Genomic DNA, 27,295 nt, shown 5'->3' with positions numbered 1-27,295 from the left:
GTATGAGAATAATGGGTTCTCTGATCTCTGACGAGGCGGAAACAAATAGCCTCAAACGTTGTTTATACTCCGTACGATGTTTTCCATTGAAACACATCGTTGAAACAAAACACAACCTTGGACTGTTTGATCTCCCAATGTCGAGAAACTCGCCCATGCCGTTCTTTGGCTATCGTTTCTATACGTATTTCCCTCTATACTACAACCAAATAATCCAGTAGCAAGATTATCTAAGGCTAAAATCTACAGTACAGTATTGCCAAAGACTCTTTACCCGTCTACAGCCCTTCCTAGCCTGTTGACCAAGATTCCAACCGACACAGGGATATAATTGCATGCTCAACAGAGGTTCCAAGCAGGGCTAAGCCAAGCCAATCAAGGAGGTTGGCATCGGCAGTGCGGGACATGTCAATTGGTTGCCCTGTACAAGCGACGCCTATTATGTGACGCTCTGCACGAGCTAAACCAACCTAGGGTTTCGGTCGAAGCGACCAGGTGAAGAGTGTGTGGACATTTTGGATAATGAACAGTCGGATGTCGACAACGCCAGGGGACCAGGCCAATGGTTCTCATTGTAGCTTCTGTATATGACAGGGGGTCTCAAGGTGCATGAGGATGTGGTGATGATCTCTTTCAGACACCCATGGGATCTACAAATCCAATATAAACAAAGTTGTTGGCTTTGTTTTTACTACACTGAGGTGACAGTCAAGGGTACGCCTATGGACCTGAGGGTCAGTCACCCCGCCAAAGAAAAGAACCCCAGGCAACTTGACAAAACTCATGGGGTCCGTCGGCTGGAAATTGTGGGAGAAATTGCGGGAAAAAAGAGACAGAAAAGCTGGAGGATGCGGAAGCTCGCTTGCTCGTCTCCATCCTCATATCAGGTGCCCACAAACATACATGGAAAACCTACAGTAGCTTTACAGTAGCTCACTGTTGATGCTTCCGAGCTCTCCGCCTCCCCAGCCGCTAGAATACCACTGACCCCACTAACGACGCGTTGTGGTCCTCACCGCCCGAATGTCCACGACAGCCCGTAGGTCAGCCAAGCTGCGATCCATTGTGATTGCGGGTGAGGTACCTGAACCCAGGCTCGGGGACCTACCGAAAGGCCAGGTACACTGAGGTACGTCTCTTACCCGAGCTGGACAGGACAGGACAGGACAGGACAGGACGACTCTTCCATATTTGAACCCTCCCCAGCCCCGAAGCAACTCCCCTTCTTCTCTCTCTTCTGCTTCACCCACAATCTTCGCCAACTTACAATCAGCTAAAGAAATAACCAATTTCAAAACCTCTCTTCTTCTTTTTAACCAAACCTCTTTCACTTCGACATCTGTCTGCCCCGCTACCCCGCCAAAACCGCAACACCCCTCCATAACTCTATCAATCTTATTATAACGACCAAGGCATAGACCTTTGGTCACTACAGTCGTCAAGACGTTTTCCAATCTCCTTAACTCGTATGTTGATCCAGATAAACCCAAACCTAAACTTGCTGTGTAAACAAAATTCTAACCCCTCCCAGGACGCATCACCCGTTTGCAGGAGCCCGCTGCTCAGCCGCTTCTGGAGGCTCAGCGGACTCGACCTTTGAACAGTAAAGGTCTAATCACAAAAAAGAAACCCGTCCAATCTCAATTAAACCGCAAACTTCCACGCTAAAGCCAATTCAAACACTATGGCTCCTCACGCGGAAGTCGGCACGGGCTCCTCAAACGGGTCGGTATACAACGGCCGAGGCTCCTCCGCTACCCAGGACCTCTTTACCGTCAACTCACCCAACGTCACCTACACGGATGCGGAGATTCGCTCACGATACACCTACCGCACCACAAAGGTTGAAGTTGATGCCAGCGGCAAGTATGTTGCTACTCCTAACGAGACTCTCTACGACTTCAAGGTCGACCGCAAGGTTCCCAAGGTCGGTATGATGTTGGTCGGACTTGGAGGCAACAACGGCACCACCGTTACCGCTGGTATCCTCGCCAACCGCCGTCAGCTCGCCTGGGACACCAAGGAAGGTCCTCGCGAGTCCAACTACTACGGCTCCGTTGTCATGGGCTCAACCCTCAAGCTCGGCCATGACGCCAAGACTCACCAGGAGGTCAACATTCCCTTCCACAACATCCTTCCCATGGTTCATCCCAATGACTTGGTCATTGGCGGTTGGGACATCAGCAAGATGAACCTGGCTCAGGCCATGGACCGTGCTCAGGTTCTTGAGCCTACTCTCAAGGCCCAGGTCAAGAAGGAGATGGCGGAAATGGTTCCCCTTCCCTCCATCTACTACCCTGACTTCATTGCTGCCAACCAGGAGGACCGTGCCGACAACGTCCTCGAGGGAACCAAGGCCTGCTGGGAGCATGTCGAGAAGATCCGCCAGGATATTCGTGACTTTAAAGCCAAGAACAGCCTTGACAAGGTCATCATCATGTGGACTGCCAACACTGAGCGATATGCCGACTTGATTGAGGGTATCAACGACACTGCTGACAACCTTCTCAAGGCTATCGAGCAGGGACATGAGGAGGTTTCTCCTTCTACCGTCTTTGCCGTTGCTTGTATCCTCGAACAGGCCCCTTTTATCAACGGCTCTCCCCAGAACACCTTCGTCCCTGGTGCCATTGAGCTTGCTGAGAAGCACAACGCCTTCATTGGTGGCGATGACTTCAAGTCTGGCCAAACCAAGATGAAGTCCGCCCTTGTTGACTTCCTCATCAACGCCGGTATCAAGTTGACCTCCATTGCCAGCTACAACCATCTTGGCAACAACGACGGCAAGAACCTGAGCTCCCAGAAGCAGTTCCGCTCCAAGGAGATCTCCAAGTCCAACGTCGTTGATGACATGGTCGAGGCCAACCACGTCCTTTACAAGAAGGGCGAGCATCCCGACCACTGCGTTGTAATCAAGTACATGCCTGCCGTCGCAGACAACAAGCGTGCTCTTGATGAGTACTACGCCGAGATTTTCATGGGTGGCCACCAGACCATTTCGTAAGTCGCTACCATACTCATACTCCTGAAACTAAGAACAGCGGCTAACAATATCCAGGCTCTTCAACATCTGTGAGGACTCTCTCCTCGCTTCTCCCCTGATCATCGATTTGGTCATCATTGCCGAGATGATGTCTCGTATCCAGTGGAAGGCCGTGTCCTCCGACGGCACTGCTACCACCGAGTACAAGAGCTTCCACAGTGTCCTGAGTGTCCTCAGCTACATGCTCAAGGCTCCCCTGACCCCCCCTGGCACTCCTGTTGTCAACGCTCTTGCCAAGCAGCGCGCCGCCCTGACCAACATCTTCCGTGCTTGCGTTGGTCTTGAGCCTGAGTCCGACATGACTCTTGAACACAAGCTTTTTTAGGCGCTGATGTCAGTTCTCAATGTTGCTGATATGTACGGGTTTGCTTTGAAGGAGGAGGATACTATGGACAGTCTTTACCGGATGCACAAATTACTACGAAAACTATAAAATCATGAAAAGTAGAGGAGGGACGAAATAGCTTCACACTCATGGCTTATCGAATTGAATGTGCCGTTTCCCTCGATATCAGTTTATAATGATGTGTGATGGTGATATCTTTGCTTTGAGTTGATTGACAATCCAATGATATAAAGTTTATGGGAAGGAAGAAGAAGTGGGCTGCTGAGCAACCATGTATTGTGTGGGAATAAGGTTGCTTTTGTGCCTTACTTTCTGTGACTCTAGATGCAAGGCAGCCAAAGGCAATATTGTCTTCAAAGTCATACTAACCACCGAACAAGAGCGTTATATGAGAATAAAGCTGCTCTCTGAGCCCTACCCTTCATGATTCAAAGCTGCAAAGCGGGAAAAAGTCAATATTAGACTTCAAAAATCGCGATATCCTCAAGTAAAGTTTATAGTCTAGTTGCCCCATCAAGATCGTCACTACAGGGGTGTTTAATTGAATCTCATGTGGTGGGCAGCAACTTTACGCGGAATTGATGCGTTGTGACGCGTTTCTCCGTACCAACACCTACAATGGCCCACGCGTCGCGTAATTGAAACTCCCCACTACTACCTAGTTGCGAGTCACCTTGGACATGTCTTTTTCACCACAGTCCAGTGCATTTCCACATTAACATACTTTCACTTCAAGGTTTGGTCTTCGAAGCGTCAATAAACTTGCTGTTAATTTATATTCCCTCGATTTGTTACAGCACATGATTAATACAGCGCCATTGTCTTTGTAATGGCTACTCCCTCTCGAGCCTCTACCCCCGTATCATCGGGCGGATCTACCGAACAACTCTCACCAAGATCAAGAATGCAAGCTCAACTCGCGGCTTGTGGGAGCAGCGATGAAGAAGAATCATCATCATCATCGGAAAGAACTACAAACAACGCGTCAATAAAACTCCTCAACCTACCACAACAATCCACACATCATGAAGACGCGTCCGATGAGTCGGAGGAGGAGATGCCTAGACCCCGAGGAAAGCTTGCTGCCAGAATGCAAGGTACTACACAACCAGCGCGGCTAGCAGATGACAGTCCCAACCAGAACACCACCGCTCGAGATCGTGTAAAGCAGAGGTTCGAGCAAGAAGAGAAAGAGGTCACACAAGCGGGAGAAGAACACAATGTCGACATGCCTGATGTTTTGTCAGAAGACGACACTCCTGTGGCACGCCGAAGAATAACCCGTAAGACTTTTTCATCACCAACGGCCAGAAACACTTCAGAAAGCCCCGGGCGAGGACTCTTCGTGGAGCAATCCCCTGTTCGCCCTTCACCATCAAAGTCAACACAAAATAACTCGGATTCTGACGAGGACTTACCCGCAATCAAATCCGATAGGATGGCAGCACTGCTTGAGCGCCAACGGCAAAAGAAAAGCGCCGAAGAATCAGCCAAAGAGGCGGAGCGTGCAGACAAGCGTGCGAAGCAAGAGAAACTCGCTCAAGAGATTGAGCGGATGGCATCGGATGATGAAGACTCCGGCATAACTGACGATGAAGGTGGACATCGCCTGACACAAACCGGGCGGCCCAGTGCTCGGAAAGCAAGCAAGAAAGCCATTGAGGAAATGAACCGAGAAACTCAGAGAATGGCAAGAAACATGCAGTTGAAGCATCAGGCGAAGACGAGAAAGAAGATCTCAAAAAGTAGCTTGTTTGAGCGATTCAACTTCAGACCAGCAGGTGAAATAGGCCCTAAGGTTGCCAGCTCGAGCAGGGGACCAACACCTCACAGCGACGTTGAAATGCGGGACGTGGACACACCACCAAGTTCCCCCCCTGTGTCGAAGGAAACTGCCGATGCCACCGAACCTGTTGCTCAAGACGACGACCTCGATTTGCTAACCATTGATGAACTCGCCAAGACGACGAAACCCAGGCTGGACAAGGACAAGGGAAAAGCTATCGAGACAACGACCGAACATGAGCAGCCAATCCAAAAGCCCAAACGACAATTTCGAGTCAAATTCCCACCTGTTAAAGCCAACGTGACCATGGTTGATTCGGATGACGAATTGGAAATTACGACAACCACAAAAGATAAAATCCGAGCTGTGTTCGACATGGCACCTACAAAGAAAGCCCAAGAACACAGCTCAATTCAGACCCTGCGCGCCCTTGCACAAGTCAAATCTCCAGGTAAGGAGACTAGACGAAAAAATGAAAACCATGTCATGACGCCGGGCGAGCTGCAGATGTACCTTCAGCAAAAGGCGCGACAGCAGGCCAAGGTGGAGCGTGACCGCAGACTGGATATGCTCAAAGCCCAAGGTGTAGTTATCCAGACTGCCGAAGAGCGCGAGCGTGAGATGCAGCAGGTCGACGACATCGTTGCCAAGCATATGGAGGAGGCCCAGAGGATCATGCAGGAAGAACGGGATGCTGCCAAGAAGGAGAAGAAAGTGAATGGCGAAGTCGATCCTCTGGCGTGGGATGACAGCGACGACGAAGAGTACCAGGCTTCTGCTGACGAAGCTGACGGCGAAGCATCGGCAATCGAATTATCTGGGTCAGAAGACGAGGATGACGAAGCAGACGATAACCCCATGGTTGAAGGAGAGGCTGAAGACGGAGAGTCTGAGGCTTCTGCTGATGAGGAGGAGGACGATGCAGCTCCTGTCGCTAGTCAAGATGTTCATGACGACGCCGACGAACTTCCAGTGGCGAGCAAGCGACGAATCCGCAAGCCTATCGTTCTTTCTGATGACGAAGAAGAAGAGAACTCGGTTGAGATGACACCCAAATCGAAGCCACAAACCACCCTACACACCTCCCCCATGGTTCCAAACACTCAATCTCCTACGGCGCCTAGATCCGTACTCCGTTCAGCTAAAAAGAACTTTATCCCTGGTCTTCCTGTACAGGGAGCGGCTGGCCTTGGGCTTACTCAGATTTTTGCTGGTACCATGGACGACAGCCAGGTAGAGGTGGAGAACGGTCCAACCCAGTCCATGATGCCTGACTTTGACCACTTTCCCGACTCCAACTTTTCTGCGACCATGGACGAGCCCATGGAAGACATGGTCATGGACAGTCAGAAGGACGACACCCAAAAGACAACCCAAGGCGTTCATCTCAACTTTTCTCAGTCTCAGATGCGAAGTCTTGATAGCTTGCTGCGGGAGGAGAGCACACAGATCTCCGATATGATCGACTTCACTCAGGATGAGGGTCTTCAACACCAAACACCCTTGAAAAACAGATTTATCGAGGCGCCAGTTTCCACCGTGGAGACAATGGCAGTCGACCAAGAGGAACCAATGCAAGCTTCGCCGTTAGTCCGTCGTGGCCGCCTTCGTCGCAAAATGGATACGTCTGAGCGTATCGAGGAGACCCCTGAGCCAACAGCCGCAGAGAAGCCTGGCACTGCCTTAAACATGTTGAAGGAGGGGGCTAAGCAAGAACAGAAGAAATGGGCTCAAGCAGAGTTTGATCACAAGAAAAGCAAGGCCAAGGAGATGGTTCAGGACCAGGCCGAGGAATCCGAGGATGAGTACGCTGGTCTGGGAGGCGCAGACGGCGAGGACAGTGACAACGAATCTGTTGCCTCGCTTAAAGAAATTATCGACGACGCTGACGGCAATAACATCGACAAAGCCAAGCTCGCTGCTTTCTATGCGTAAGTTGTACCTAACTGTCACTGTTGGCATAACCCTAACATTTTGCAGTGATCGAGAACGTGCCGAGGATGCAAAGCAGGTCGATAAGCTTTTTAAGGATATCACAACTGGTACGCTTCGTCGCAAGCGCGGCGCTGGATATGATCTTGACGACTCAGACGATGATGGCGAAGCTCGTCGAAAGATGAAGCGTCGACAATTCGCCAAGTTGCAGCAGGCTTTGTTCGCTGATGAACGGGTCAAGAAGATTGCTGAAAACCCGGGCAACCAGGCTTTCCTCAAAACCATCGAGGACCGAGGTAGTGACGATGAAATGGACTTCTTGGATGCACCTGAAGAGATCAACGAGTCCTCGCAGTCCCAGTTCCAGGATGGGGAAGGCAGTAAGACACAAACTGTTCCCGATAGCCAACCTCACAGGGTTCTTGGCCCTGCAGATGATCGGACACCTGCTCATCTGCGTAGAACCAAGGATGGCAAGAAGCCTTCCAACATCGGCGAAGTGCGCGAGACTTTATCTAGCTTGCTAGATGATCCCCACGGCTCTATCATTCCTGCCACGGAAGCCGGATCAGACAGCGAGGGCGAAGAAGAAGCTCATGGACAAGCTCGCGGTGATAAGGAAAACGATGGATCCAACTCTCGCCGGGGCCGCGTTGTAGTTGTTGATCGCATCAGCCTAAAGCGTAATAACTCTTCCAACATCAGCACCAGTCGTCTTGCCTTTGCAACAGCATCGAGCTCCTCCTTCAAGGTGCCGGCGCTCCTACGTCGTGCGACAACCAACTCATATGCCTCTGGCACAGCCTCCACCTCAAGTCCTGGTCCCTCAACACCAGCCAGCGGGTTCGGAGGAGAGGCCAAGATTAAGAAGGGAGCTAGCAAGAAGAGTGGCGTGCAGGCCTTTGCGCGAGATAGTGAGAGACTAGCGAAGCTCGAACAAAATGAGCGAAGGAGAGAAGAGAGAAAGGTCAAGGGAGCTGAAAGAAGACTTGGAGTCGTGGGTGGTTTGTTGGGTAAGGGATCGTTTGAGTAAGCTGGTATCGTATGGAGTTCAGGTTTATGTGAATGGAATATCCCAAGGATCAAATATCCCGGCATGGCGTATGGTTTGGACAACAACATGGAAGAAGCTATGGCATAGATAGACATTGTACCTTGATTCATTTATCAAAGTCATTTCTTTATGTAATGAACGACCTGCTTGGACCCAGCATTACTGCGGATCATGTCTTCGAGCACGCTCTGAGAGATACCGTGAATAGTTTGCCCATCTCTGTAGATCGCGCACAATAGCATTTTGCAGCCGTGTCTTGGCCAAGTTACTTCCCATTCACGTTGCTGCTTTACGAAAGACTAGTGGGAACCCGCAAGAGAGAAGCGTTGGGCCAGATATGAAAACTCTACCTCTATTGATCTTCAATTGCCCAGGCTAGCAGATTATGTACGCTCTATATCAATATGTCTTCTAACTCATTATTATCACTTTTGGAACGCCGCCCCCGAGAACTCTCCGTTACCCATGCCCAGCATTCTCTTTGTAAAAAGCCACAACTCGAAAGCCTCCAGTTTGATCTCTACGCGCATGAACCCGACCCATGCAGCGATCAGTCGTACAGCGTTGAGAGGCCACAAGAGCGATCCGTTTTGGCTGATCTCTTCGAGCTTCTCATGAAAAACAGTTTTTGTGCAGTACCGTGCCAGAATCATGAAGGAGCGAATGGGGCCCTGGCGAGTCTGGAGGTTCTCGTCCAGGCTGCGGGTCAGGTCGTTCGTCTTGAGGATCAAAAGGATGATTCGGGGGACACGGCTGAGGAGTTGAACGAGATCGACGATCAGTCCCTCCTGTAGAGCACCACTCATGGTCTTTTGCTCGTCGGCTGTTCGATTCTCAAGAATAGACCCAGACTTGCTAACGATGCTGTAGTCCCGACCAGTGATTGCCGAGGCGAAAAGTGGAAAGTCCTTGTCCTCGATACCAGCAACTTCGTGGGCATACTTCTTCATGCGGTCCATGTCACCATCAATAACCGCGAGCCACATCTTGGCGTACGATCGACGCATGGGAAGTTCGATGTCACGATACAGACCATGGTCATACAGTATGACATCAAAGTTTGGCCCGCGGCCGAGACCTCGACGACTGGTGTTCTTGCGGATCGCGATGTTGCCACCGTGAGGGTCGCAGTGTAACGGTGCGCCATCGCCGAAAATCATCTCGTTGAATATGCGGGACAAGGTGGCCGAGACTTCGTCACGATCGATTCCGTTTTTGTCCATGTACTCAAGATCATCAAGCCGACTTCCAGCTTCACAGGCCATAACGATAATCCTCTGTTTGGCCCAGATGACCTCAGGGATAATTAGTGGCAACTGTGGTATCTTTGCAAAGTGTTCCTTCATACGACGGGCATTGTCAGCCTCCTCTTGGAAGTCCAACTCCTTGGGAAGGGAAACGTCCATCTCGGAAGAGAGCCATTCGAGGTCGTATTCGGGGAAGAATCGTTTCAAGGTCGAGAAAGTGTACCGAGTCAGAGCGAGATCCAGGGGTGCCCAACCTTGAAGTTCTGGATGCTGTACCTTGACTGCAACCTTTTGGTCCGAACCCTTGATAGTCGCTAGATGCACCTGTGCAAGGGAGGCAGCACCAATTGGCTCGGAGGCGAAATCAGAGAAGTAATCCCAAAGCTCCTCTCCAGTGTCTTGACGGAACATGTCTTCAATCGATTCAAGTGAGGATACAGGGCATTTGTCTTGTAGCGGTATGAATGTGTTGGTCCACTCAGAAGGCAGAAGGTAGTTCATGGCGCTCTACAGGCTTGTTAGCATGTCGCTCCCTGAGTATTGCACGTTGAGGTGGATGAATCCTTACGAGATGTTGGCCAAGTTTAATGAAGATGCCTCCATTCTTTTCCAACACAACCAGTGTTCGTTCGGCGCATCGTTTATGGCATGCCTTTAGCATATTCTCTTGTTCGTCGTGATCCTCGGTCGCTTCTCTCGCATTCAGGGTTGTTCGATAACTGTGCAGACCGTCAGTCCTGTATCCTTTGCGCCAAATACCTGGTGGCAACATACTCATTGATACAGACAGCGAGCGCAGCTGCAACCCTGCCCGTACGCTCTGCTGCTTCATAACTGTTCTTGATATCGTCACCCAGTGCAAGTGCGGTTGCCCCTATAGTCCCAACACCGGCCGAGGCATATAACAAAGGTCGTCTGGGGCCTGATTTTCGACCATTGCTCCCTCTCGAACCTTTTCCCGAAGCAAAATTTCGCGAGGTGATAGACTGTAAAGGCTTGCCACGCAGCAATTGGCCTCTACAAGTCGAGCACGTCCATGGTCGAGCGGCGATACGGGTCGCAAAGGCCGAGACAGAAAAGGTGTTCATCTGGCCGCTGAGGGGCTTTAATAGGGTAGAATATTAAGGAGTAAGATGTAGTTACTCATTCTAAAACAGAAGCGTCCAACAAAAAAAAAGGAGTGAACAGCGAACATGAATCTGCACTGTAGAGTTAAGACCAGGCTTAATTTTGGATCATGTCGTCAACCAAGACCAAGGCAAGGCAAGGCAATCAATCGACAAGTTTTTTTGCCTGGGTGTGCCGATTCCGATAAACCTCCGTCCGTCCACCAAGGCTAGTAGCCAGGCCCATCGCTCGGTTTGGGCCGGGTGCGATATTCGGGGAGGCGAATTGGCCACCCGCCTGATAAGAGAGATTAACACCCTGCACCCGAGATCAGGACCCCGCGTAGTATCACGTGATTTCGCGACCGCGACTTCAATCGCGTCAATACCTTAAACCTCTTTACACGACCACGCCACTCATACGAAACTCTTGTATACTATTCAAGCTCCTCCCACGACAACTTCTCAATATTGTTTATTCATAATTCTATGCAACAGGCAACGCACAAGAGAACAGCCGAAAACATGCTGTCTTTTTCTCCTTCCCCCATTTTCACCGGCAATTGGGACAATCGCCCGGTCATTTCATCGCCTCTGTCTTCCTCACCCGTTCGCGCATCATCGCCAATCGAGCGGAACGCGCATCCTCAACGACAAATCCAATCTTCTCCCATCAAACCTCCCAAATTCAAGTTTGCTTCTCGCCCGACGCGGCCGAATCCCCTGAATCGCAAACGGGAGGAGGTACAAGACAGCAGACGTCAACAGTTTCTTCAGAATGTCAAGCAAAGTCGTGAAGACAAGGCCTGGCAACGAAGAGACATCGAAGGACAGGTAAGATAGCGGCTTGCAGGCCTGATACCATTGTTACTGACTTCAGCCATAGTTCTTGAAAACAAATTATCTGGCAGATAGAGGACAGCTATTACATGATGCTCCAGAAGTTACTGAAGCAGACATCGAAGAGGCCATGACCTTTTATCAAGAACACCCCCCAATCCCTGAGGAGGATGAGATGATGATGGATGAAGAAGAGCAGCTCGAGGCTATGTTGGCATCTTACGAAGAACAGCAGATGATGTCCTCTCAGCGACCACCGTCACCTACACTATCAGAGGAAGACTATGATGACGTCTTTGCTGAACTTATTGCACAAGAGCAGGCACAGCGAAGCTTGCAAATGCAACCACAAGACCAAATGGATACTTCTGGGGATATTGAGATGCAATAGCGAGCTTGCCTTTTGCGTGTTCACTCTTTTACTGCTTTGCATTTTGTCATGCACGGAGTTGGGGTTAATCGGACCTTGAAGAAGGCTATGGCGTTTGGGAAATACCGTGAACATAGCATCGGATGTACAACTATTATTTTGGTAAAGGGTACTTAGATGGCTCGGATGGATACCCGGGCTTGGTAGCTACTGCGGATTACAGGCTTCATCTCCTGGGTTGAGGGCATCTTGGGCCGATTGCATGTCTCCAACAAGATCAGAGGGTGGCGATCCTGCTGCTTGCATCTGATAGCGATGTTAGTATAAATAAAGCCATCCAGGAGAAGTGCGAGATGAACATACCTTTTGCATTTTGTCCACGATAAACTCACGATCCGTCGCGTTGGAATCCGAGTATGTCTTCTCTTCGAACTTGGCCACTATCTGACGCACGATGGATTGTTGTTCCTCATACCGCTTCAAATCCTCCTTGGGTGTCGCGTCACGATTCTTGATCAGCCACTCTGGAAACTTCTCATCAAGCTCCTTCATAGGTTCGTAGAGGATTTCCTTATTGGTGAGCTGCTCCATCATGCCCATGAGCATTTTGGAGAACTCCTCTTCACTGCCCTCGCCTCCTAGGTCGCCAAGATCGCCTGAGGATAATTGCTTGAGCATCTCGGACATGAAGTCATCGCCGGACCCTGAGGCAGCAGCAGCCGTAGCTTGGTCCCCTGACGCCTGCATCCTCTCCATTGTCCGCTTAATGGTATCTTGGAAAGATGCATCCTCGGGCGGTGGTTGAGATGCTGGCCCTTTTGAGGAGCTTGGAGGTGGCGCATCACCAGCCCCTTCCGCCGCAGCGATGTGCTTAAAGATGTCCTCGAATTGAGCTTGCATGTCCGGCTGGGGAAGTATTAGCACTTGCAATGATGTGACGTATTTGTGGTGAAATAAGACTTACGGACTGTTCAAGCTCGCCTAGGAGATCAGCCATACCAGCCTGTAACTGTTTGGCAAACTCTTCTTCTGAAAATGCATCCTCAACTTCAGGCTGCTTGCCAGAGGGAGCTGTGTCTTTTGGAGCTTCTGGTTTAATAGCAGCAGCAGCTTCCACAGGCTTAGGTTGATCGATCTTGACTGCCGAAAACTCGTCCAACATATCTAGGAACAATTAGCGAGTGCGCTCATGACAGTGCTTTGTTGCAACGTACCATCCAGGTCGTCCAGATCATCTTCATCTGGGTCTGGAACATCCTCGAAATCGTCAAGGGGCTTTGCAGTCTTGACTTCAGGCGCCGAGAGGCTGGCGGCCTTTTCCGCAACTGCTTCTGTAGCAGCTGCCGCGGTCACCACTGCTGCGGTAGTGAGCACAGCAGCAGCCTCTTGAGGAGCATCCTCTCGGGAAGCGGATTCCTTAGGAGCAGCCTCCTTGGTGGTGGTGCCCTGCGAATCGATCTCTTCAGACACGGGTTCTTTGGATCCGGTCTCTTCAGCAGCAGTGTGCTGGGCTGTAGTCTCTTTGGGAGAAGTATCCCGAGAGGTGATGTCTTGGGCAGCATCCTCAGATGTCTCCTGAGAAACCATCTTTTGGTGAGGAGGTTCCTGAGGAACCAGCTTGGTTGGCTCTACCTCCGAAGCAGAAGTCTCTGCTGAGAGAGCAGACACTGGGGGGTCAGCCACCAGGGCTTCGGGCATTGCAGTGTCAGCCGAGGCGGGAGCAGCAACGTCCTCAACCTTGAGATTACTGATGTGCTCTTCCTTGTCCTCTTTCGGCTCGTCCTTGATATCCGCTTTGACAGCTTCCTTGAGCTCCTCCTTAACCTCTTCCTTCAAGGTAGCTTCTATGTCCTTGTCTGCACTCATGATGCTATTGTTTGTTTGTATATCCAACACAACTTACTCACACACCCCCACTTACGTTAACGAACGTCGGTGAAGTGAGACGAATAAGCTGGCGAATTTCAGCCGCCGTCGTAGTTGTGAAGAGACTTTGGCGCGGCAGACTTCTTCACGTGAAGCTCTGCGACGTAGGAGTTAAGTGAGTGGTTGTTAATGGAGAATTGCAGTCTAACAGTTGGCAATACGTGGGCAAGGAACTTTGAGGTGAGCGGATGTATGCCCGCTTCTAACTTGACTGTGCCGAGGTGACCTATGATTGTGACCCCGACCGGCGCTAGGTCACAGGTGATTTCCATAGACCAGATACTAAAGTGATCAGGCTGCCTGGGTTGTGGTACCTACACCTCTGGAAATCTTCAGGCCTCTTAAACTGCTACTGAACAAATAAGGAAGCAAGAGACTGGTCTACTAAGACGAAAGCTGACTCGATATTTCCATCTTTTACACTCTGCATCCGCCCAAGGTTTCTGACCCTACGAGTGACAGCTATGAGGGTGGTTAGGTAGGGGCTTACCCCACCATAACAGCACTATTTTCTACTGAGTGTGCTCAGGTATCTTAGTACCTCCTAGGTCAGTAGTCGGTAGGTAACAGAAAAGTTGGCCTCCCAAGTCTTAGCATATAAAATAATGGAATAGCCTACGAAACTTTATCTAAGCAGCACAAGCTGGTCTATTATTTTGTCCCTTGTGTTTCTGGCGGCCAATTTTCTGATACTTCGAGGCCAGCTAGCCAGCTTAGTAGTCAGCTCATACAACTGGCAACCGACCACTAATTCCAATAGTGGGGTTTCCCAAAAACGGGTGGACGTGCTTCTCGACCAACAGCAGTGAGCATTGGCCTGTGCAGCAAGTCATCAACAAAGACGTCGTTTGGTGAATTGCACGCCTGCGCAAATAGTATCGGGCTTTGGCTTCGATTTCTTTCCATCTCCCCATCAGCCTCTCCTCTCGAGTTCCTTCTCTTCTTTGAAAAATCTAGCCCCCGTGTAAAACGAAGGCCTGCGCAACTTGCTACTTGAACTTCTTACTTAGCTTGGCAACTTTTCGTCGCCGTCATAATATTCGCTGCGCCTCAGCTCTTCAACTTCGCGCGGCCCTCAACCCTCAACCCCCGACCCTTGACGATCTCGTGCTCATCGTCAATACCACAACTCCCATCTTGCCGCGGCCAGTTTCACCGTAGGCAGAAATTATGGCGCTGTGTCAAAACAGATTGCAAGAGGAAAGGTGAGACTGTTCAGCTTGTGTTGACCTCGGACCATGCTGAGACCCAAGCAGGAAGCAGTGGCGACGAGACCATCCTTTCGGTTTCTATGCCAAGCCCCAGCGCACCAAAGAGGGTGTTCTCGACGTCAAGAACTGGGAATGTGGAATACCTGGAAAGGACAGTACGATTTGGTCTGGTGGTCTTTTCAAACTGACTATCGCTTTTCCCGATGGTAAGACCCAACAACACCATGCGATGCTTTTGTGATGTGTGCTAACTTTTGTACTAGAATATCCCACAAAGCCTCCTAAATGTAAGAAGACGAGCTTCAGATATAACCGGAGAGGGACTTGATACTGATATAACCCAGGCAAATTTGTTCCCCCGCTGTTCCACCCGAACGTTTACCCGTCAGGCACTGTGTGTTTGTCCATCCTCAACGAAGATGAGGCATGGAAGCCTGCCATCACCGTCAAGCAAATCCTGCTTGGTATTCAAGACCTCCTCAACGACCCTAATCCCGAGTCCCCTGCCCAGGCAGAGGCATACAACTTATTCAAGAGGGATCGCGCCGAGTACGAGAAACGAGTTCGCCGAATAGTCCGTGAAAACCCCACTCCTTGAGCATCCTTCTGGAGGCTTCAGGTACAGAGGCTATTTAGACGAAATTTTTCTTTGTAAGAAACCTCAAGCCACGGCGTTAAAGGAAATACCAAGGCGGGAAGTCACCTGTAACCTGCAAGAGGGAGTTCAAGGACTACGGGGGCACACATATGTGACACAACATGATACGAGCTATGCAATGATATAACGAGGGATTGGGTGCTAGGCAAAGGTTTTATACTGCACGCTAGGTCGCTGAACATGGAATACAGCTAGAGCCAACAGGAACGTATTTTTTTTCAAAGATTAAACAGAGTCTTTCTTCTTCAGTATGTTACATTGTACCGGCAGTTGTCGGTCCACGCATCCTGTGATGTTAGTCGGCGAGTGATTCACTTTGCGGCATGCGTTGTGGGAACGCTCCACTGATCGAGTCCTCGTCGTCAGAACGAATTCATATGATAGAAGAAACAATCTGCAATACTCGGTATCCATGTTGACAAATCACCGTATGAATGGTGGTTGTCTGTTTTTGTGACGCAACAACAACAGCCATAAATACGTATACCCGCTGTATTCCCCTTATCAAACACCTAACCTAAAGTTTATGTAATTTGTCCAATAACATCCAAGCTTCAGGGCTTATTGGCTCTTGGCTGCCAATGAAGTCTGCCGATTTGTGAGCCGAAGTCGGCCATCTTGTTTACTCACACCTCCAAAAAGTTTTTGGCTTGACCTGGTTTGATAGCCCGTTATCTATCAACGGACAGGTTCTTCCGTGGATGTAGAACATAGCAATGGATGTTCTGACATGAAGTAAAAGAGTGTACAGTCAAAAGCCTGCGGCAATCTGTGGCACTACTTAGTTGGTTTAGCCACTCACTCAATGGTTGCCAGTCACCATCACAGTGGAGAGAGACATGCTCATCGTTTCCGCAGCGGAGCATCTTGTGGATAACCTTAACGACCGAAAAGGTTTCACTGAGTACATTAGATCTGAGAACAACCGCTAATAACCTTGCGCCTCCCGGGCCGGTGCTGTAGATAATAGGCAGGTACCTGGGAGATGGAAGGCTGGAAGTAGTCACTTATCGCCTGTCGCTTGTCGCCTGTGCCGGCGGAAAGAAGGGAGGGTGGAGTTCTGCTATGACTCCTCTTTTTTTCTCTCCTCGGGCTGCTGCTAAATATCAATCTTGCTTGTCCCGTTCCTTTCCCTCCCTCATACCATTCTCTATCCAACACTTCTCTATTGCACGCCTCTGCAACCGCGATCATGTGTGGAATCTTCGCCTGTCACCGGTACGCTCTCACCCCTTGCGAATGAACATGGATCTCCTTCTGGTGGCTTTGGAGGGGCAGGGCATGGGCATCATGACCCCGCCATGAATTGAATTGGATTGAGACCACCCCGCGGTCGGAGGGGAAAAGTTGCTGGATCATGGTGCGACTAACATTTTGCCAACTCGCAGTCATCCCGATGTGGAAAAGTTCAAGCCTACGGCTCTGAAACTCGCAAAGCAGTATGTACGATGACACCTGGTCGAAAACCTCGAAACTAACTTATCGGCGCAGAATTCGTCACCGTGGCCCCGACTGGAGTATGTGAAAATAACGGCTGGATCGTCACACTCATAGCAAGTACTAAAGTCGTGTTTTTAGGTGGAAGCGTTATTTCCAACCACACCAGTACGTCAATTGACTTTCAGGAAACCCAAGATTGCATCTCTAACTGTTGCATTAGTTCTCTGCCATGAGCGTCTCAGCATTGTCGGTGTTGGTAAGTCGTAAGCTCTTGACACCTAGAAGCCCTCACGACTGACAATTTTTCACAGAGTCCGGAGCCCAGCCCCTGACCAACGCCGACGACAGCATCATTCTCGCCGTCAACGGTGAGATCTACAACCATCGTCACATTCGAAAGCACCTCAAGGAGCGATACCACTTCAAGACCACTTCTGATTGCGAGGTCATCATCCCCTTGGTAAGAGAACCTGGCGTATGACTTCGGCGGGAGTACCAATCTCACAACGAATATTTTCTAGTACACCGAATTTGACACCGATGCCCCCAACCACCTTGATGGCATGTTCTCATTTGTCCTCTACGACAAGAAGCAAGACCGCACGATTGCCGCTCGCGACCCTATCGGTATTACCACATTTTACCAGGGCTGGTCCTCCACTGAGCCTGGAACCATCTACTTCGCCTCCGAGTTGAAGTGTTTGCACAGCGTTTGCGACAAGATCGTCGCTTTCCCTCCCGGCCATGTCTACGACTCCAAGACTGGCGAGACCACTCGCTACTTCAACCCCTCTTGGTGGGACCCCAAGAAGGTTCCCAGTACCCCTGTCGACTACAAGGTCCTTCGACAGGCTCTTGAGAAGTCCGTCCGAAAGCGACTCATGGCTGAGGTGCCTTTCGGTGTTCTTCTTTCCGGTGGTCTTGATTCGAGTTTGACTGCCTCCATCGCCCAGCGTGAGGTGACCCGACTCCGAAAACAGGCTCTTGAGGCCAACGGCAACGTTCTCCCTGTCGAGGACCCTGACACTGGTGAGGGTCTTGTTGGTGTTGACGATGACGACCACCTCGACACTCTTACCTACCTTCCCCAGCTCAACTCTTTCTCCATCGGTCTTCCAGGCTCTCCCGATAACAAGGCCGCTCTTGAGGTCGCTAAGTTCCTCGGGACCAAGCACCATGTCATGACCTTTACCATCGAGGACGGTCTCAACGCTCTTTCTGACGTTATCTTCCACCTCGAGACTTACGACGTCACCACCATCCGAGCCTCTACCCCCATGTACCTCTTGTCGAGAAAGATCAAGGCTATGGGTATCAAGATGGTTCTGAGTGGCGAGGGCAGTGACGAGATCTTTGGCGGTTACTTGTACTTCCACGCTGCTCCTGACAAGGACTCTTTCCACGAGGAAACCGTGCGACGTGTCAAGAACTTGCATCTGTCTGATTGTCTGCGAGCCAACAAGTCCACATCTGCTTGGGGTCTTGAGGCTCGTGTTCCTTTCCTTGACAAGGAGGTAAGCTGATTTTCTCAAGGATAACCGAGTGGAGCGCACAGTGCTAACGAATTGAACAGTTCCTTGAGTACTCCATGAACATTGATCCTCAGGACAAGATGATCACTAAGGAGAAGCTCGAAAAGTACATCCTCCGCAAGGCTTTCGATACTTCGGATGAGCCTGGCGAGCAGCCTTACCTTCCCGACAACATCCTCTGGCGACAGAAGGAACAGTTCTCTGATGGTGTCGGCTACGGTTGGATCGACGCCCTCAAGGACACCGCTGAGAAGCAGGTCACTGATGAGATGATGAAGAACCCCAAGCCTGAGTGGGGCAACGATATCCCTGATACCAAGGAGGCGTACTGGTACCGATGCATGTTTGACGAGCACTTCCCCCCTCACTGCGCGTCAACTGTCATGCGCTGGACTCCCACCTGGTCCAAGCAGACTGACCCTAGTGGCCGGTAAGTCAAATCCCTGAAAACGAAAAAAGAAAGAGAAAATGGTTGCTAACATCGTAACAGAGCCATTGCCACCCACAACGCCAAGTACGACAGCGCGGCTTAATGACATAGCGAATCGAGTAAAACACCAAGTAGAGAAAACTTGGTCGACTCATTGTAACTTACACTATCTGAGGTATCTGCCATGAACCTGATCTAAGGAGCAACTCTGGGTGTCGTTTCTTGGAGGTAGAGAAAAAGGCGTCTGGGATTTGCTTACCTACCTCGGAATGATGATGACTGTAAAAAGGGACGGATGATATGGGCAGGAACATGGGAATCAAGAACAAGACAAAAGTTCTAGAAAGAAAGAATTGCATCGTATGCGTGCTAGTGCGAGTGTCGGTGAATGTCAGATATATTGACGGCTAGCGCTTGATGTTGTGCTGCTTGACTTGCTCATGCATGAAGGGTCTTGACGATGAAGCAGCCTATTACAGATGGGTGTGGTAAACTAGCCAATAGGTGAGCGACGCTCCTCGACGTGGGTTGGTTGATCAAATTCGTCAATGCAGCGAGGTGTTAATTCATTCTGATACTGGTGTTTAGCAGGTAGTTAGGCTAGACAAGGCTCGTTTGGCCTATGGTAGTGGCCAGTTAATGATGGAGTCAGATGAGCTGTTAGTGTCTGAGCTGTTCATGCGTCGAGAAGCTAAAGGTGGAATCGAGGTCTGTATGGATAACAACACCTGTTGGGCAGCGAGTCAAGTTTAATGTATGTTACATGAGACATGAGATAGCCCGAGATTTGGGAGAGTGGTAAGTAGATCTAACCATGGCATGGTAAATGAGTGTGCTTCAAATTATATGGGTGTTTCTTTCGTCTAGGTACTCAGTCGGTTGCTTAAGCTGTTGGCAAAAAGTTGATAAATAAAAAATGAGGCATTGGACAAGGCAGCCTGCCAGGTAATAATTGCCCATTACCCCTCCACGTGGGCCCTAGTTTCTGGGGAACCTATTAAATCACTAAATTAGATTGATGAATTACATGATCGTCGGCTGTTCAGCACAAAAGGATTATTGGTGTTTTAAGGTACAGAGTGGTCACCCGCGACTGGCCAAGCGACAAGGTGACACAGTCCCGATATCAGCCGACTTGGGTGACGCCTGTGCCAATTCCCTGCTTCGAGGCCTGTCTGGTAGCTGAGTCTGTACAAATCTCAGAGCTTGGGCCCCGTGGAGCTTAGCTACTATGTCTGGGCAACCCTGGCTACAGCGGGGTCCCCCAACAATTAAACCCTGTGTAGAAAGATGCCCTGTGTAAATCCATGCCTGGGGAGCCAGAACTAGAGAGAGCCCAAGCATCCATTATTTTCTGCCAGGCTCTTCCCATCGTCTCCCACTCTCCTCCCCCGTTTCTCTCTCCCGTCCCCATCTTCATCTTCATCACATCCCTTCTTTAAAGACTCATAATCTTCAAGATACCAAACACCGCAATCATGTCTGTCCCCGCCTTCTCCGACATTGCCAAGCCGGCCAACGATGTATGCCTCTTCTGACCTCCCCCCGCGTTGTCGTCTTTACTTCTGCTTTGGTTCCTCTATCTGTGATACATCACGGCTGCGACAGATCTGTTTTTTCCCTACTATTTTGGATCCCATACCGAAGAGTGGAACGGACCATACAGCTCCAAGATGCCAATTGCTTCGACATTGGAACTAAATACCTTTGCGATACTTGCAACATGATTATTTATGAACTCCGCTGACTTTTGCGCCTCGTTTTTGCGCCGTTTTATAGCTCCTCAACAAGGATTTCTACCACCTCTCTGCCACCACCTTCGAGTTCAAGGACACCGCCCCCAATGGCGTTGCCTTCAAGGTCACTGGCAAGTCCAGCCATGAGAAGGCCACCTCTGCTGCTGTGAGTATTCCTTCACCAACAAATCCAATGGCAGGCTATCGTGTTGTTTTTCGTTCGGGGGTTCGGAGGCTAGTGCTCGGTCAACCGCGGCTTTCGGCACCGTTGTCGAACTAGTTCTCTACAACTTCAACGAGAAACGAAATGGCCTCCTGCTTTGGAACACATCACTGACCTAAACCTTACAGATTGAGGGAAAATACACCGACAAGCCTACCGGTACGACATCACCATCTTCTTCTTCAACGTCACTTTCACAATCTCCATCTCCGTCTCCACCACCCGTATCTAACCCCCGCCGCAAACAAAATCTCCCCTCTCTCAGCGTCTCGCGAATCTTGGGGCCAAAGTCGGGATGGCCGATCGGATTTGCGACGTTTGTTCGACCCGGCTTTGCTCAATTGCTAATGTTTTACTCCCGTACAGGCCTGACCCTTACCCAGACCTGGAACACCGCCAACGCTCTCGACACCAAGATCGAGGTCGCCGACTCCCTCGCCAAGGGTCTCAAGCTTGAGGGTCTCTTCAACTTCCTCCCTGCCACCGCCGCTAAGGGTGCCAAGTTCAACCTCCACTTCAAGCAGCCCGGTTTCCACGGCCGTGCTTTCTTCGATCTCCTCAAGGGCCCCGTCGCCAACGTCGATGCCGTTGTCGGCCACGAGGGTTTCCTGGCTGGTGCTTCCGCTGGCTACGATGCTAACAAGGCTGCTCTGACTGCTTACAGCGCCGCTGTTGGCTACGCTGCTCCCCAGTACAGCGCTGCCATTACCGCTTCTGACAACCTCAGCGTCTTCGCTGCTTCTTACTACCACAAGGTCAACTCCCAGGTTGAGGCTGGTGCCAAGGCTACCTGGAACTCCAAGACCGGCAACGCTGTCGGTCTTGAGGTCGCCAGCAAGTACCGCATCGACCCCGTCTCTTTCACCAAGGTTCGTAGAATTAAGCTCAAAAGGAGAGATATGTGACTGACTCATGATCTGAAATATAGGTCAAGATCAACGACCGCGGTATTGCTGCCCTTGCTTACAACGTTCTCCTCCGTGAGGGTGTCACCCTGGGTCTCGGTGGCTCTTTCGACACCCAGAAGCTCGACCAGGCTACCCACAAGCTCGGTGCCAGCTTCACCTTCGAGGGTTAAACTGCTTCTAAAAAATGCCTCTATTCAGCTTCTAGCATAAATTTGCGCTAGAATATTCCGCTCTAGAGTTGTCCCACCCTAAACAGCTCATGTACCTTACAGGCTTGCATTGCGGTGGTCCTTAAGGATGTAGATTATCTCAAATAAAAAATCCCGAAGATCTTTGCCATGTCTTGATGCCTCTTTATGTCCGTGAAGCCTCTCTCTAGATATTTGCGCAGGGCGCTCCGCCCTGCCCATGAAGAACTCATCGCCCATCAGTCGTGAAACTTCAGTACTGCCGTTTAAACGTCTTTCATACCATATATCCTTTCTACTGGCGCTCTAAAAGAAAAATACCAGGTTCCGGCTGTTTCCCCACCTTAATCTAAACTTTCTCCTTCTTTTGCTGTCCAATGCTCATGAATTGAATATATATGAGAGGGGCCAATATCGTCGTTGCCAGAATGCCCGATATAATGATGAAATGTCCAGTGATGGACGTTTGCGGCTCGAATTCGACATCGTCATCACCCATAGCTCGCTTCTGCCATCGACTTTTACGCCGCTCGTCCTCCCGTTGATGTGTTCGCGTATGGCCTGCTTTGTCAAAGTGAGGGACATCGTTCTGGTGTCCAAAAGGGTCGCCGCCTGGTCCCATTCCTCCATGAGCAGAAGCCTCAGGTTTAAAAGGGTCACCCCAGGGACTCTGGTTACGACTGTGTGATGCTCCTTGTTCTTGCGACGATGCGCCGCCACCGGTGCTCTCTTCATGCGCCTTGCGACGTTTGTCCGCCTGGTCTCCCCAGCCTCCGCTGCGGTAGAAACTAGGTGGCGGGCCGCGAAAGGTACCTCTCCTGCGGCTTAGACCTGAAGGTGCGCGTCCGCCAGCCTGGTGGGAATGGTAAGAACCACGCTGAGTGGCCGTTTGTGGTGGGTGATGGTGCAGACGCAGGACATCACGATCGTAGGCCGAGCGGCGCGATTTATCAGACAACACTGTGTATGACTCAGAGATTAGGGAAAATGTAGATGAAGCGTTTGGATCTGAACGATTGGCGTCGGGATGATGGGTCTTAGAAAGTGAATAGAAGGACCTAAGAGATGTCAGTTACATATCATCATGACCGTTACGGGCAATGACAATACTTTTTTATTTCTGCCGGCGTGGCGTCATGCCGCAAATTCAGCCGTTCGTAATGATTCTTCTTGGCGACCTCATCATGCCGCCCTCTTCGTTGTTGAGATTGTAGTCCATGTACACCAATAGCTGGCGCCGAGCACCGGAGCAGTCTGGCACTGCAAGCTGGAGGAATTGGCGCAGAGCGCAGGCTACAGAGGAGAGAGGGACGCAGCGGCATGCCGCATTACGGCCGTGGTAAGAAATGATAAGAAGGCGAGCGAGTTATTTCAGGATGAAGTAGTGGTGTAAGTGGGATGGGGACATGGGTTACGTACTAAGTTATGATACATTATTTTTGGTGGTGATGTAATCTATGACTGGGGCGAAGGTTATATGCGCGAGGCGGGGCGATGCGCTTAGCGAGATCAGTAGTACGAACCATGCCTTTATGAGCAGGTATTAGTAGCAGAATTAATGACATCAATGCCGTGTAAATCTCGTTGAGAGTAAGTGGTTTCGAGAATATTGATAACGTACCCTACATCAATTCGTGGCTCTTGCCGTGGAGGCTCTTGCACATGGGTTTCAGTATTCATTCAGACCAGGTTGCCTTCATGCTTTCATGTGAAGAACGGCTGATGTAGAAACAACCGTATATAAAAGGCTGATATAACCAAAACACTATACTTCCATTTTGCTAGCCTATTAAAACACCAATATAAGAACAAATGGTCCGCCAGATCATCGCTTAATGGCCGAATTTCCACCACGATGTCTTCTTCTGAGGAGTCTCGAGCTCCTCGCCCTTGGGACGCTTCAGGGGGTGTGCCTCGGTATTAAGCACCCAATCATCCAGGTTGATAACATTGGGATCCTCAAAGGTGAGGTAGAAGTACTTAATTGTTTCGGACATCCAAAAGGTCTAGCATATTGTCAGCTTTAATCTGGGAAGTTGGAAGACCGGGAAACTTACCTCCATGTTATCGCGCTTATCGCTACCCTTTCTGTTGACATCAGTGATTGTAGCAAAGGCCTCCTGAGTCTCAGTCTGCTTGACAATGTTATCCCACATGCGCCAAGCAGCGGTGCGCCAGACATCGTCGCCTGTGATACGCCACATGTAGAAGACACTCTCAATAGCCTCGGGGCGCAGTCTGTATTCTGAGTTGCGGACTCGGACGAAACCCTCAGGCAGCTTGTCCTTTTTCTCCACAGGCTTATCACTCCAGCGGCACTTGCTGGTGATAGACTCGCATGCTTCAAGCTCAGCAATCTCAGGCATGATATTGGTGGGGAAAGCATCGTATGCCCAGACACAACCAGCTGTTAAACGAGAACCGAGGTCTACAAGATCAGCTCGTGAAACAAGCTTGCCAGCCAGAGCATAAGTCCCACCGATAAAGCATGTCAAGTGCTGCATTTCAGCAGTAAGCTTGGGCTTGGCACCATCCTCGCCTGGCACTGCGTTGCCTGACATCAGTATGTCCAGGTCACTAGGGTTACGAGGTTTGAAGAGCAAGTTCTTAGTGGCGGTGTCGAGAGCTTTGGTGGTCATCTCAACGTATTCAGGATCTAGACCGCCTAGCAAGGCGTGCATCTTGGGTAGGTACTCGTAGAGGGAATCCGCGCCAGCTCCGAGGGTAAAGCGATCGTCGTCAACGTTTTCCTCACGATAGTTCATGACATGTGGCCACAAACCAGGAATTTTAGTATTGTCCTGGTTACGATAAAAGAACTTCTTGATGCGTTCGGTGGCATCATAGTACTTGGGGTTGCCAGTAATCTGGGATAGGCGAGTGAACTCGAGGCACATTGAACCACCTGCAGCGCCAGACATTTCTTCATCGGCTTGCTGTTCTCCATTTTTCGCAGACTTGAAGTAAAGCCAGTGAGATGGCAGGCGGTTGGGGGTGTCGAATGCAGCGTAGAGCATCTCGCCTAGCTCAATGGCCTTACCGAGCAAGACAGCTTCGTCAGAGAGCTCGTAAGCAGAGAGGAGGCCACCAAGGTGACGAATAGCTACCTCAAACAGGTTGAGGTAGCTATCACCAGTACGTGCCCAATCGATCATGGCAACAATCTGGACAGCTTCTTTGAACTCATCCTTCATGTCAAGAATCCAGAGAGTGTCGAGAGCATCGACAATCTGGGCGGCCCAGCCAGAGAAAGTGGTCTTTCCCTTGAGGGAGACTGGTGCCAGCTCGTCCCAACCCCACGCATGCTTCTTATAGGCCTCCCAGGTCTTGGTGAAAGCCTGCTTGATGGCCGCTTTTCTAGCAGTCGTCTCGCTGTCTTCTGTGTAACCGTTGGGGCGTTCTTTTTGAATCTTGGGCAGCAGCTTGAATGTGCCATTCGGGGGGCCCCTGATGTCTTCGACGGGGTGGAAGATCTGCTGCTTGCTCCAATCGTAACTACTAGGAAGGTAGTTGTACGTTCCTATTCTCACAGTACGGTAACGTTCGTAGGGACGAAAGTTGTGGACAAGGAACCATGTGATGGCGATGAAAAGAAAAAGGCTAATATAGCGACGACCGGGTCGCCCTTGGAAAGTGGCCAGCATTATGATGTTATATGCGCATTGCGCGTCGAAAATGTGAGGGTTGAAGTGTGGTGAGTTTCACCGAGATACGAAGAGGGAGATATCAAGCAGTCAATTGGGTCTAAAGAGCGACGTGAAGAGCCAAGCACAAAAGAAGAGAACAAGAGATGCAAGAAAAGAAGAATCAGCGTTGTGCAAGTAGGGACGGGACAAGCTACTAGGTATCTATGGAAGTGTAGGTACATGTGTACCTGCCTGTTCCTTGGCTGTACCTGCTTTAGTAAGTGTGCGGCGTGGAGATGATAGACAAAATAAGGGAGAGACAGTGGTCCAATGGTGGAAGCCAAGCCAACCAGTTCTAGGGAGGGATTGATATGCAAATTCCAGGGGGAGGCTTGCGTGTAGTACCTGAACACCTGCTCAAATACCTGGGCTGCCTACCTACGGCTGTAGCAGGTAGAATGCTTAGCGTATTATAGAAAAGGCTTCAGAGCCCAGCATTCTTCTGTTTCATTTTGTTCTATTGCAAGACCCTTAATTGCCTGTCAAGTATGCAGTTTGAATGCTGGATGTTGAACTTGGTAGCAACATAGGCAATTTCAATCCTTTGTATGGTGGATATTACTGTTGACAGCTGCCCACACTACTAACCTACCTACCTACCTACCTACCTAACCTGGCACTTGACAGCCACTAAAAGATACCCTGTAGGGTGGCGCTTTATCCTAATCGATGGATGTAACCCACCTACTAAGCCAACCCTCCATATAGCTGGAAGGCCAGGTCAACTAAACATAGCCATTCAATCTGGCTCATTCCTAATCAGTTCTGCTAGATTACTGGGTTGATGCCGGAATTTCCACCCATATTCTGTACGGCAGTGAAACTACCTATCAACCCCTGACAGATACATCTCTCCCTTACAACTACAGCCCTATTGTCTTATACATACATTCGATATTCTGTTTTCCTGGCAAGGGGCAGGGCAATCCATGCAGAACCAATCAGTCGCTTTGTCCAACAAGTCAGTATGGTGCTCTTCAACATTCCTCTAGTTCCCCTTGCTTCGGCCCAAAACTAACCTTGCATGTATACCGAGAACTCCTGCATGAGCTGCGATTAATCAAAAGAACGACTTAAGTTTGTTTTCTATCTAGTAATGACTGACTATGGTCAACTCGAAAAATCAACGTAGGGTGCCAAAGCACCAAGCAATCGGGTGGCCCACGAATCCTCCAATGTGGTTTGAACCATCGTGTTATACGAGTTCACTCCATCATCTTGTCTTGTACGACTATACAGTTAGGTTGTATGTCGTTGCAGGCCACTTCTCCTCACCTCATTCCTCACGCCTTCCTTGACCCCTCCGCTATCGTAATGTTTTCTTTTCAAAGATCAAGACAATCTGCACCTGCCGGGCCTGCTACGACCCTAGATAGGGCTGTCGTGCGTCAAGCCGCTGGCAACGCAACTCCCATGTCTCTAACCTGGCTTGTAACCTAGCCGGGCGTCGTCCAACAGTTGGGACACGGCACGGTGTCCGCAAAGAGGGGCGGGACTTGACCGCGTAGGCCTTGCTGAAAGGCTTCCGAAGGGAACGACGATTTGCCCTCCACCTGTGGCGGCAAAACGTGCAGCAGAGCCCGTGGGATGCAAAATTGGAATCATCTACCCATAGCGCTCATTTGTTCCT

At 50.3% G+C, this 27,295-nt stretch overlaps 10 protein-coding genes across 10 annotated transcripts; 6 read left to right on the top strand and 4 right to left on the bottom strand.

Annotated features, from left to right (window-relative positions):
• The first annotated feature begins 1,222 nt into the window (after window positions 1-1,222).
• FGSG_09940 (inositol-3-phosphate synthase isozyme 2) lies at window positions 1,223-3,601 on the top strand. Its single transcript, XM_011320545.1, has 3 exons — window positions 1,223-1,466; window positions 1,532-3,000; window positions 3,059-3,601. The coding sequence occupies exons 2-3, from the start codon at window positions 1,685-1,687 to the stop codon at window positions 3,366-3,368; spliced, it is 1,626 nt and encodes a 541-aa protein (XP_011318847.1). The 5' UTR covers window positions 1,223-1,466; window positions 1,532-1,684; the 3' UTR covers window positions 3,369-3,601.
• A 617-nt stretch (window positions 3,602-4,218) lies between these two features.
• Window positions 4,219-8,251, top strand: FGSG_09939 (uncharacterized protein; the record flags this gene model as incomplete). The annotated part of the gene is made up of 3 exons (XM_011320544.1): window positions 4,219-7,106; window positions 7,156-8,123; window positions 8,166-8,251. The coding sequence occupies 3 exons, from the start codon at window positions 4,219-4,221 to the stop codon at window positions 8,249-8,251; spliced, it is 3,942 nt and encodes a 1,313-aa protein (XP_011318846.1).
• A 242-nt stretch (window positions 8,252-8,493) lies between these two features.
• On the bottom strand, window positions 8,494-10,656 carry FGSG_09938 (uncharacterized protein). The gene is made up of 3 exons (XM_011320543.1): window positions 10,186-10,656; window positions 9,980-10,130; window positions 8,494-9,918 (listed from the first exon to the last, which is right to left on the bottom strand). Exons 1-3 carry the CDS (start codon window positions 10,497-10,499, stop codon window positions 8,590-8,592), a joined length of 1,794 nt encoding a protein of 597 aa, XP_011318845.1. The 5' UTR covers window positions 10,500-10,656; the 3' UTR covers window positions 8,494-8,589.
• A 386-nt stretch (window positions 10,657-11,042) lies between these two features.
• Window positions 11,043-11,748, top strand: FGSG_09937 (uncharacterized protein; the record flags this gene model as incomplete). The annotated part of the gene is made up of 2 exons (XM_011320542.1): window positions 11,043-11,351; window positions 11,404-11,748. The coding sequence occupies 2 exons, from the start codon at window positions 11,043-11,045 to the stop codon at window positions 11,746-11,748; spliced, it is 654 nt and encodes a 217-aa protein (XP_011318844.1).
• A 186-nt stretch (window positions 11,749-11,934) lies between these two features.
• Window positions 11,935-13,593, bottom strand: FGSG_09936 (uncharacterized protein; the record flags this gene model as incomplete). The annotated part of the gene is made up of 5 exons (XM_011320541.1): window positions 11,935-12,033; window positions 12,091-12,633; window positions 12,692-12,891; window positions 12,942-13,233; window positions 13,360-13,593. The coding sequence occupies 5 exons, from the start codon at window positions 13,591-13,593 to the stop codon at window positions 11,935-11,937; spliced, it is 1,368 nt and encodes a 455-aa protein (XP_011318843.1).
• Window positions 13,594-14,823: 1,230 nt separating this feature from the next.
• FGSG_09935 (SUMO-conjugating enzyme ubc9) lies at window positions 14,824-15,462 on the top strand (the record flags this gene model as incomplete). Its single annotated transcript, XM_011320540.1, has 4 exons — window positions 14,824-14,858; window positions 14,907-15,070; window positions 15,128-15,151; window positions 15,209-15,462. 4 exons carry the CDS (start codon window positions 14,824-14,826, stop codon window positions 15,460-15,462), a joined length of 477 nt encoding a protein of 158 aa, XP_011318842.1.
• Window positions 15,463-16,714: 1,252 nt separating this feature from the next.
• Window positions 16,715-19,253, top strand: FGSG_09934 (asparagine synthetase 2; the record flags this gene model as incomplete). The annotated part of the gene is made up of 9 exons (XM_011320539.1): window positions 16,715-16,740; window positions 16,911-16,961; window positions 17,014-17,039; window positions 17,101-17,127; window positions 17,183-17,218; window positions 17,274-17,422; window positions 17,484-18,476; window positions 18,536-18,924; window positions 18,985-19,253. 9 exons carry the CDS (start codon window positions 16,715-16,717, stop codon window positions 19,025-19,027), a joined length of 1,740 nt encoding a protein of 579 aa, XP_011318841.1. The 3' UTR covers window positions 19,028-19,253.
• A 1,068-nt stretch (window positions 19,254-20,321) lies between these two features.
• Window positions 20,322-22,915, top strand: FGSG_09933 (uncharacterized protein). Its single transcript, XM_011320538.1, has 5 exons — window positions 20,322-20,447; window positions 20,704-20,826; window positions 21,012-21,042; window positions 21,250-21,752; window positions 21,812-22,915. Exons 1-5 carry the CDS (start codon window positions 20,403-20,405, stop codon window positions 21,959-21,961), a joined length of 852 nt encoding a protein of 283 aa, XP_011318840.1. The 5' UTR covers window positions 20,322-20,402; the 3' UTR covers window positions 21,962-22,915.
• Window positions 22,074-23,306, bottom strand: FGSG_09932 (uncharacterized protein). Its single transcript, XM_011320537.1, has 2 exons — window positions 23,090-23,306; window positions 22,074-23,037 (listed from the first exon to the last, which is right to left on the bottom strand). Exons 1-2 carry the CDS (start codon window positions 23,299-23,301, stop codon window positions 22,329-22,331), a joined length of 921 nt encoding a protein of 306 aa, XP_011318839.1. The 5' UTR covers window positions 23,302-23,306; the 3' UTR covers window positions 22,074-22,328.
• Window positions 23,307-23,697: 391 nt separating this feature from the next.
• Window positions 23,698-25,776, bottom strand: FGSG_09931 (uncharacterized protein). Its single transcript, XM_011320536.1, has 2 exons — window positions 24,037-25,776; window positions 23,698-23,985 (listed from the first exon to the last, which is right to left on the bottom strand). The coding sequence occupies exons 1-2, from the start codon at window positions 25,621-25,623 to the stop codon at window positions 23,812-23,814; spliced, it is 1,761 nt and encodes a 586-aa protein (XP_011318838.1). The 5' UTR covers window positions 25,624-25,776; the 3' UTR covers window positions 23,698-23,811.
• Window positions 25,777-27,295: the final 1,519 nt, after the last annotated feature.

The sequence above is a fragment of the Fusarium graminearum genome, chromosome 1 (genome assembly GCF_000240135.3).
Source record: "Fusarium graminearum PH-1 chromosome 1, whole genome shotgun sequence".
NCBI lineage: Eukaryota > Fungi > Ascomycota > Sordariomycetes > Hypocreales > Nectriaceae > Fusarium > Fusarium graminearum.
This window is presented reverse-complemented; position numbering and strand designations above follow the sequence as displayed.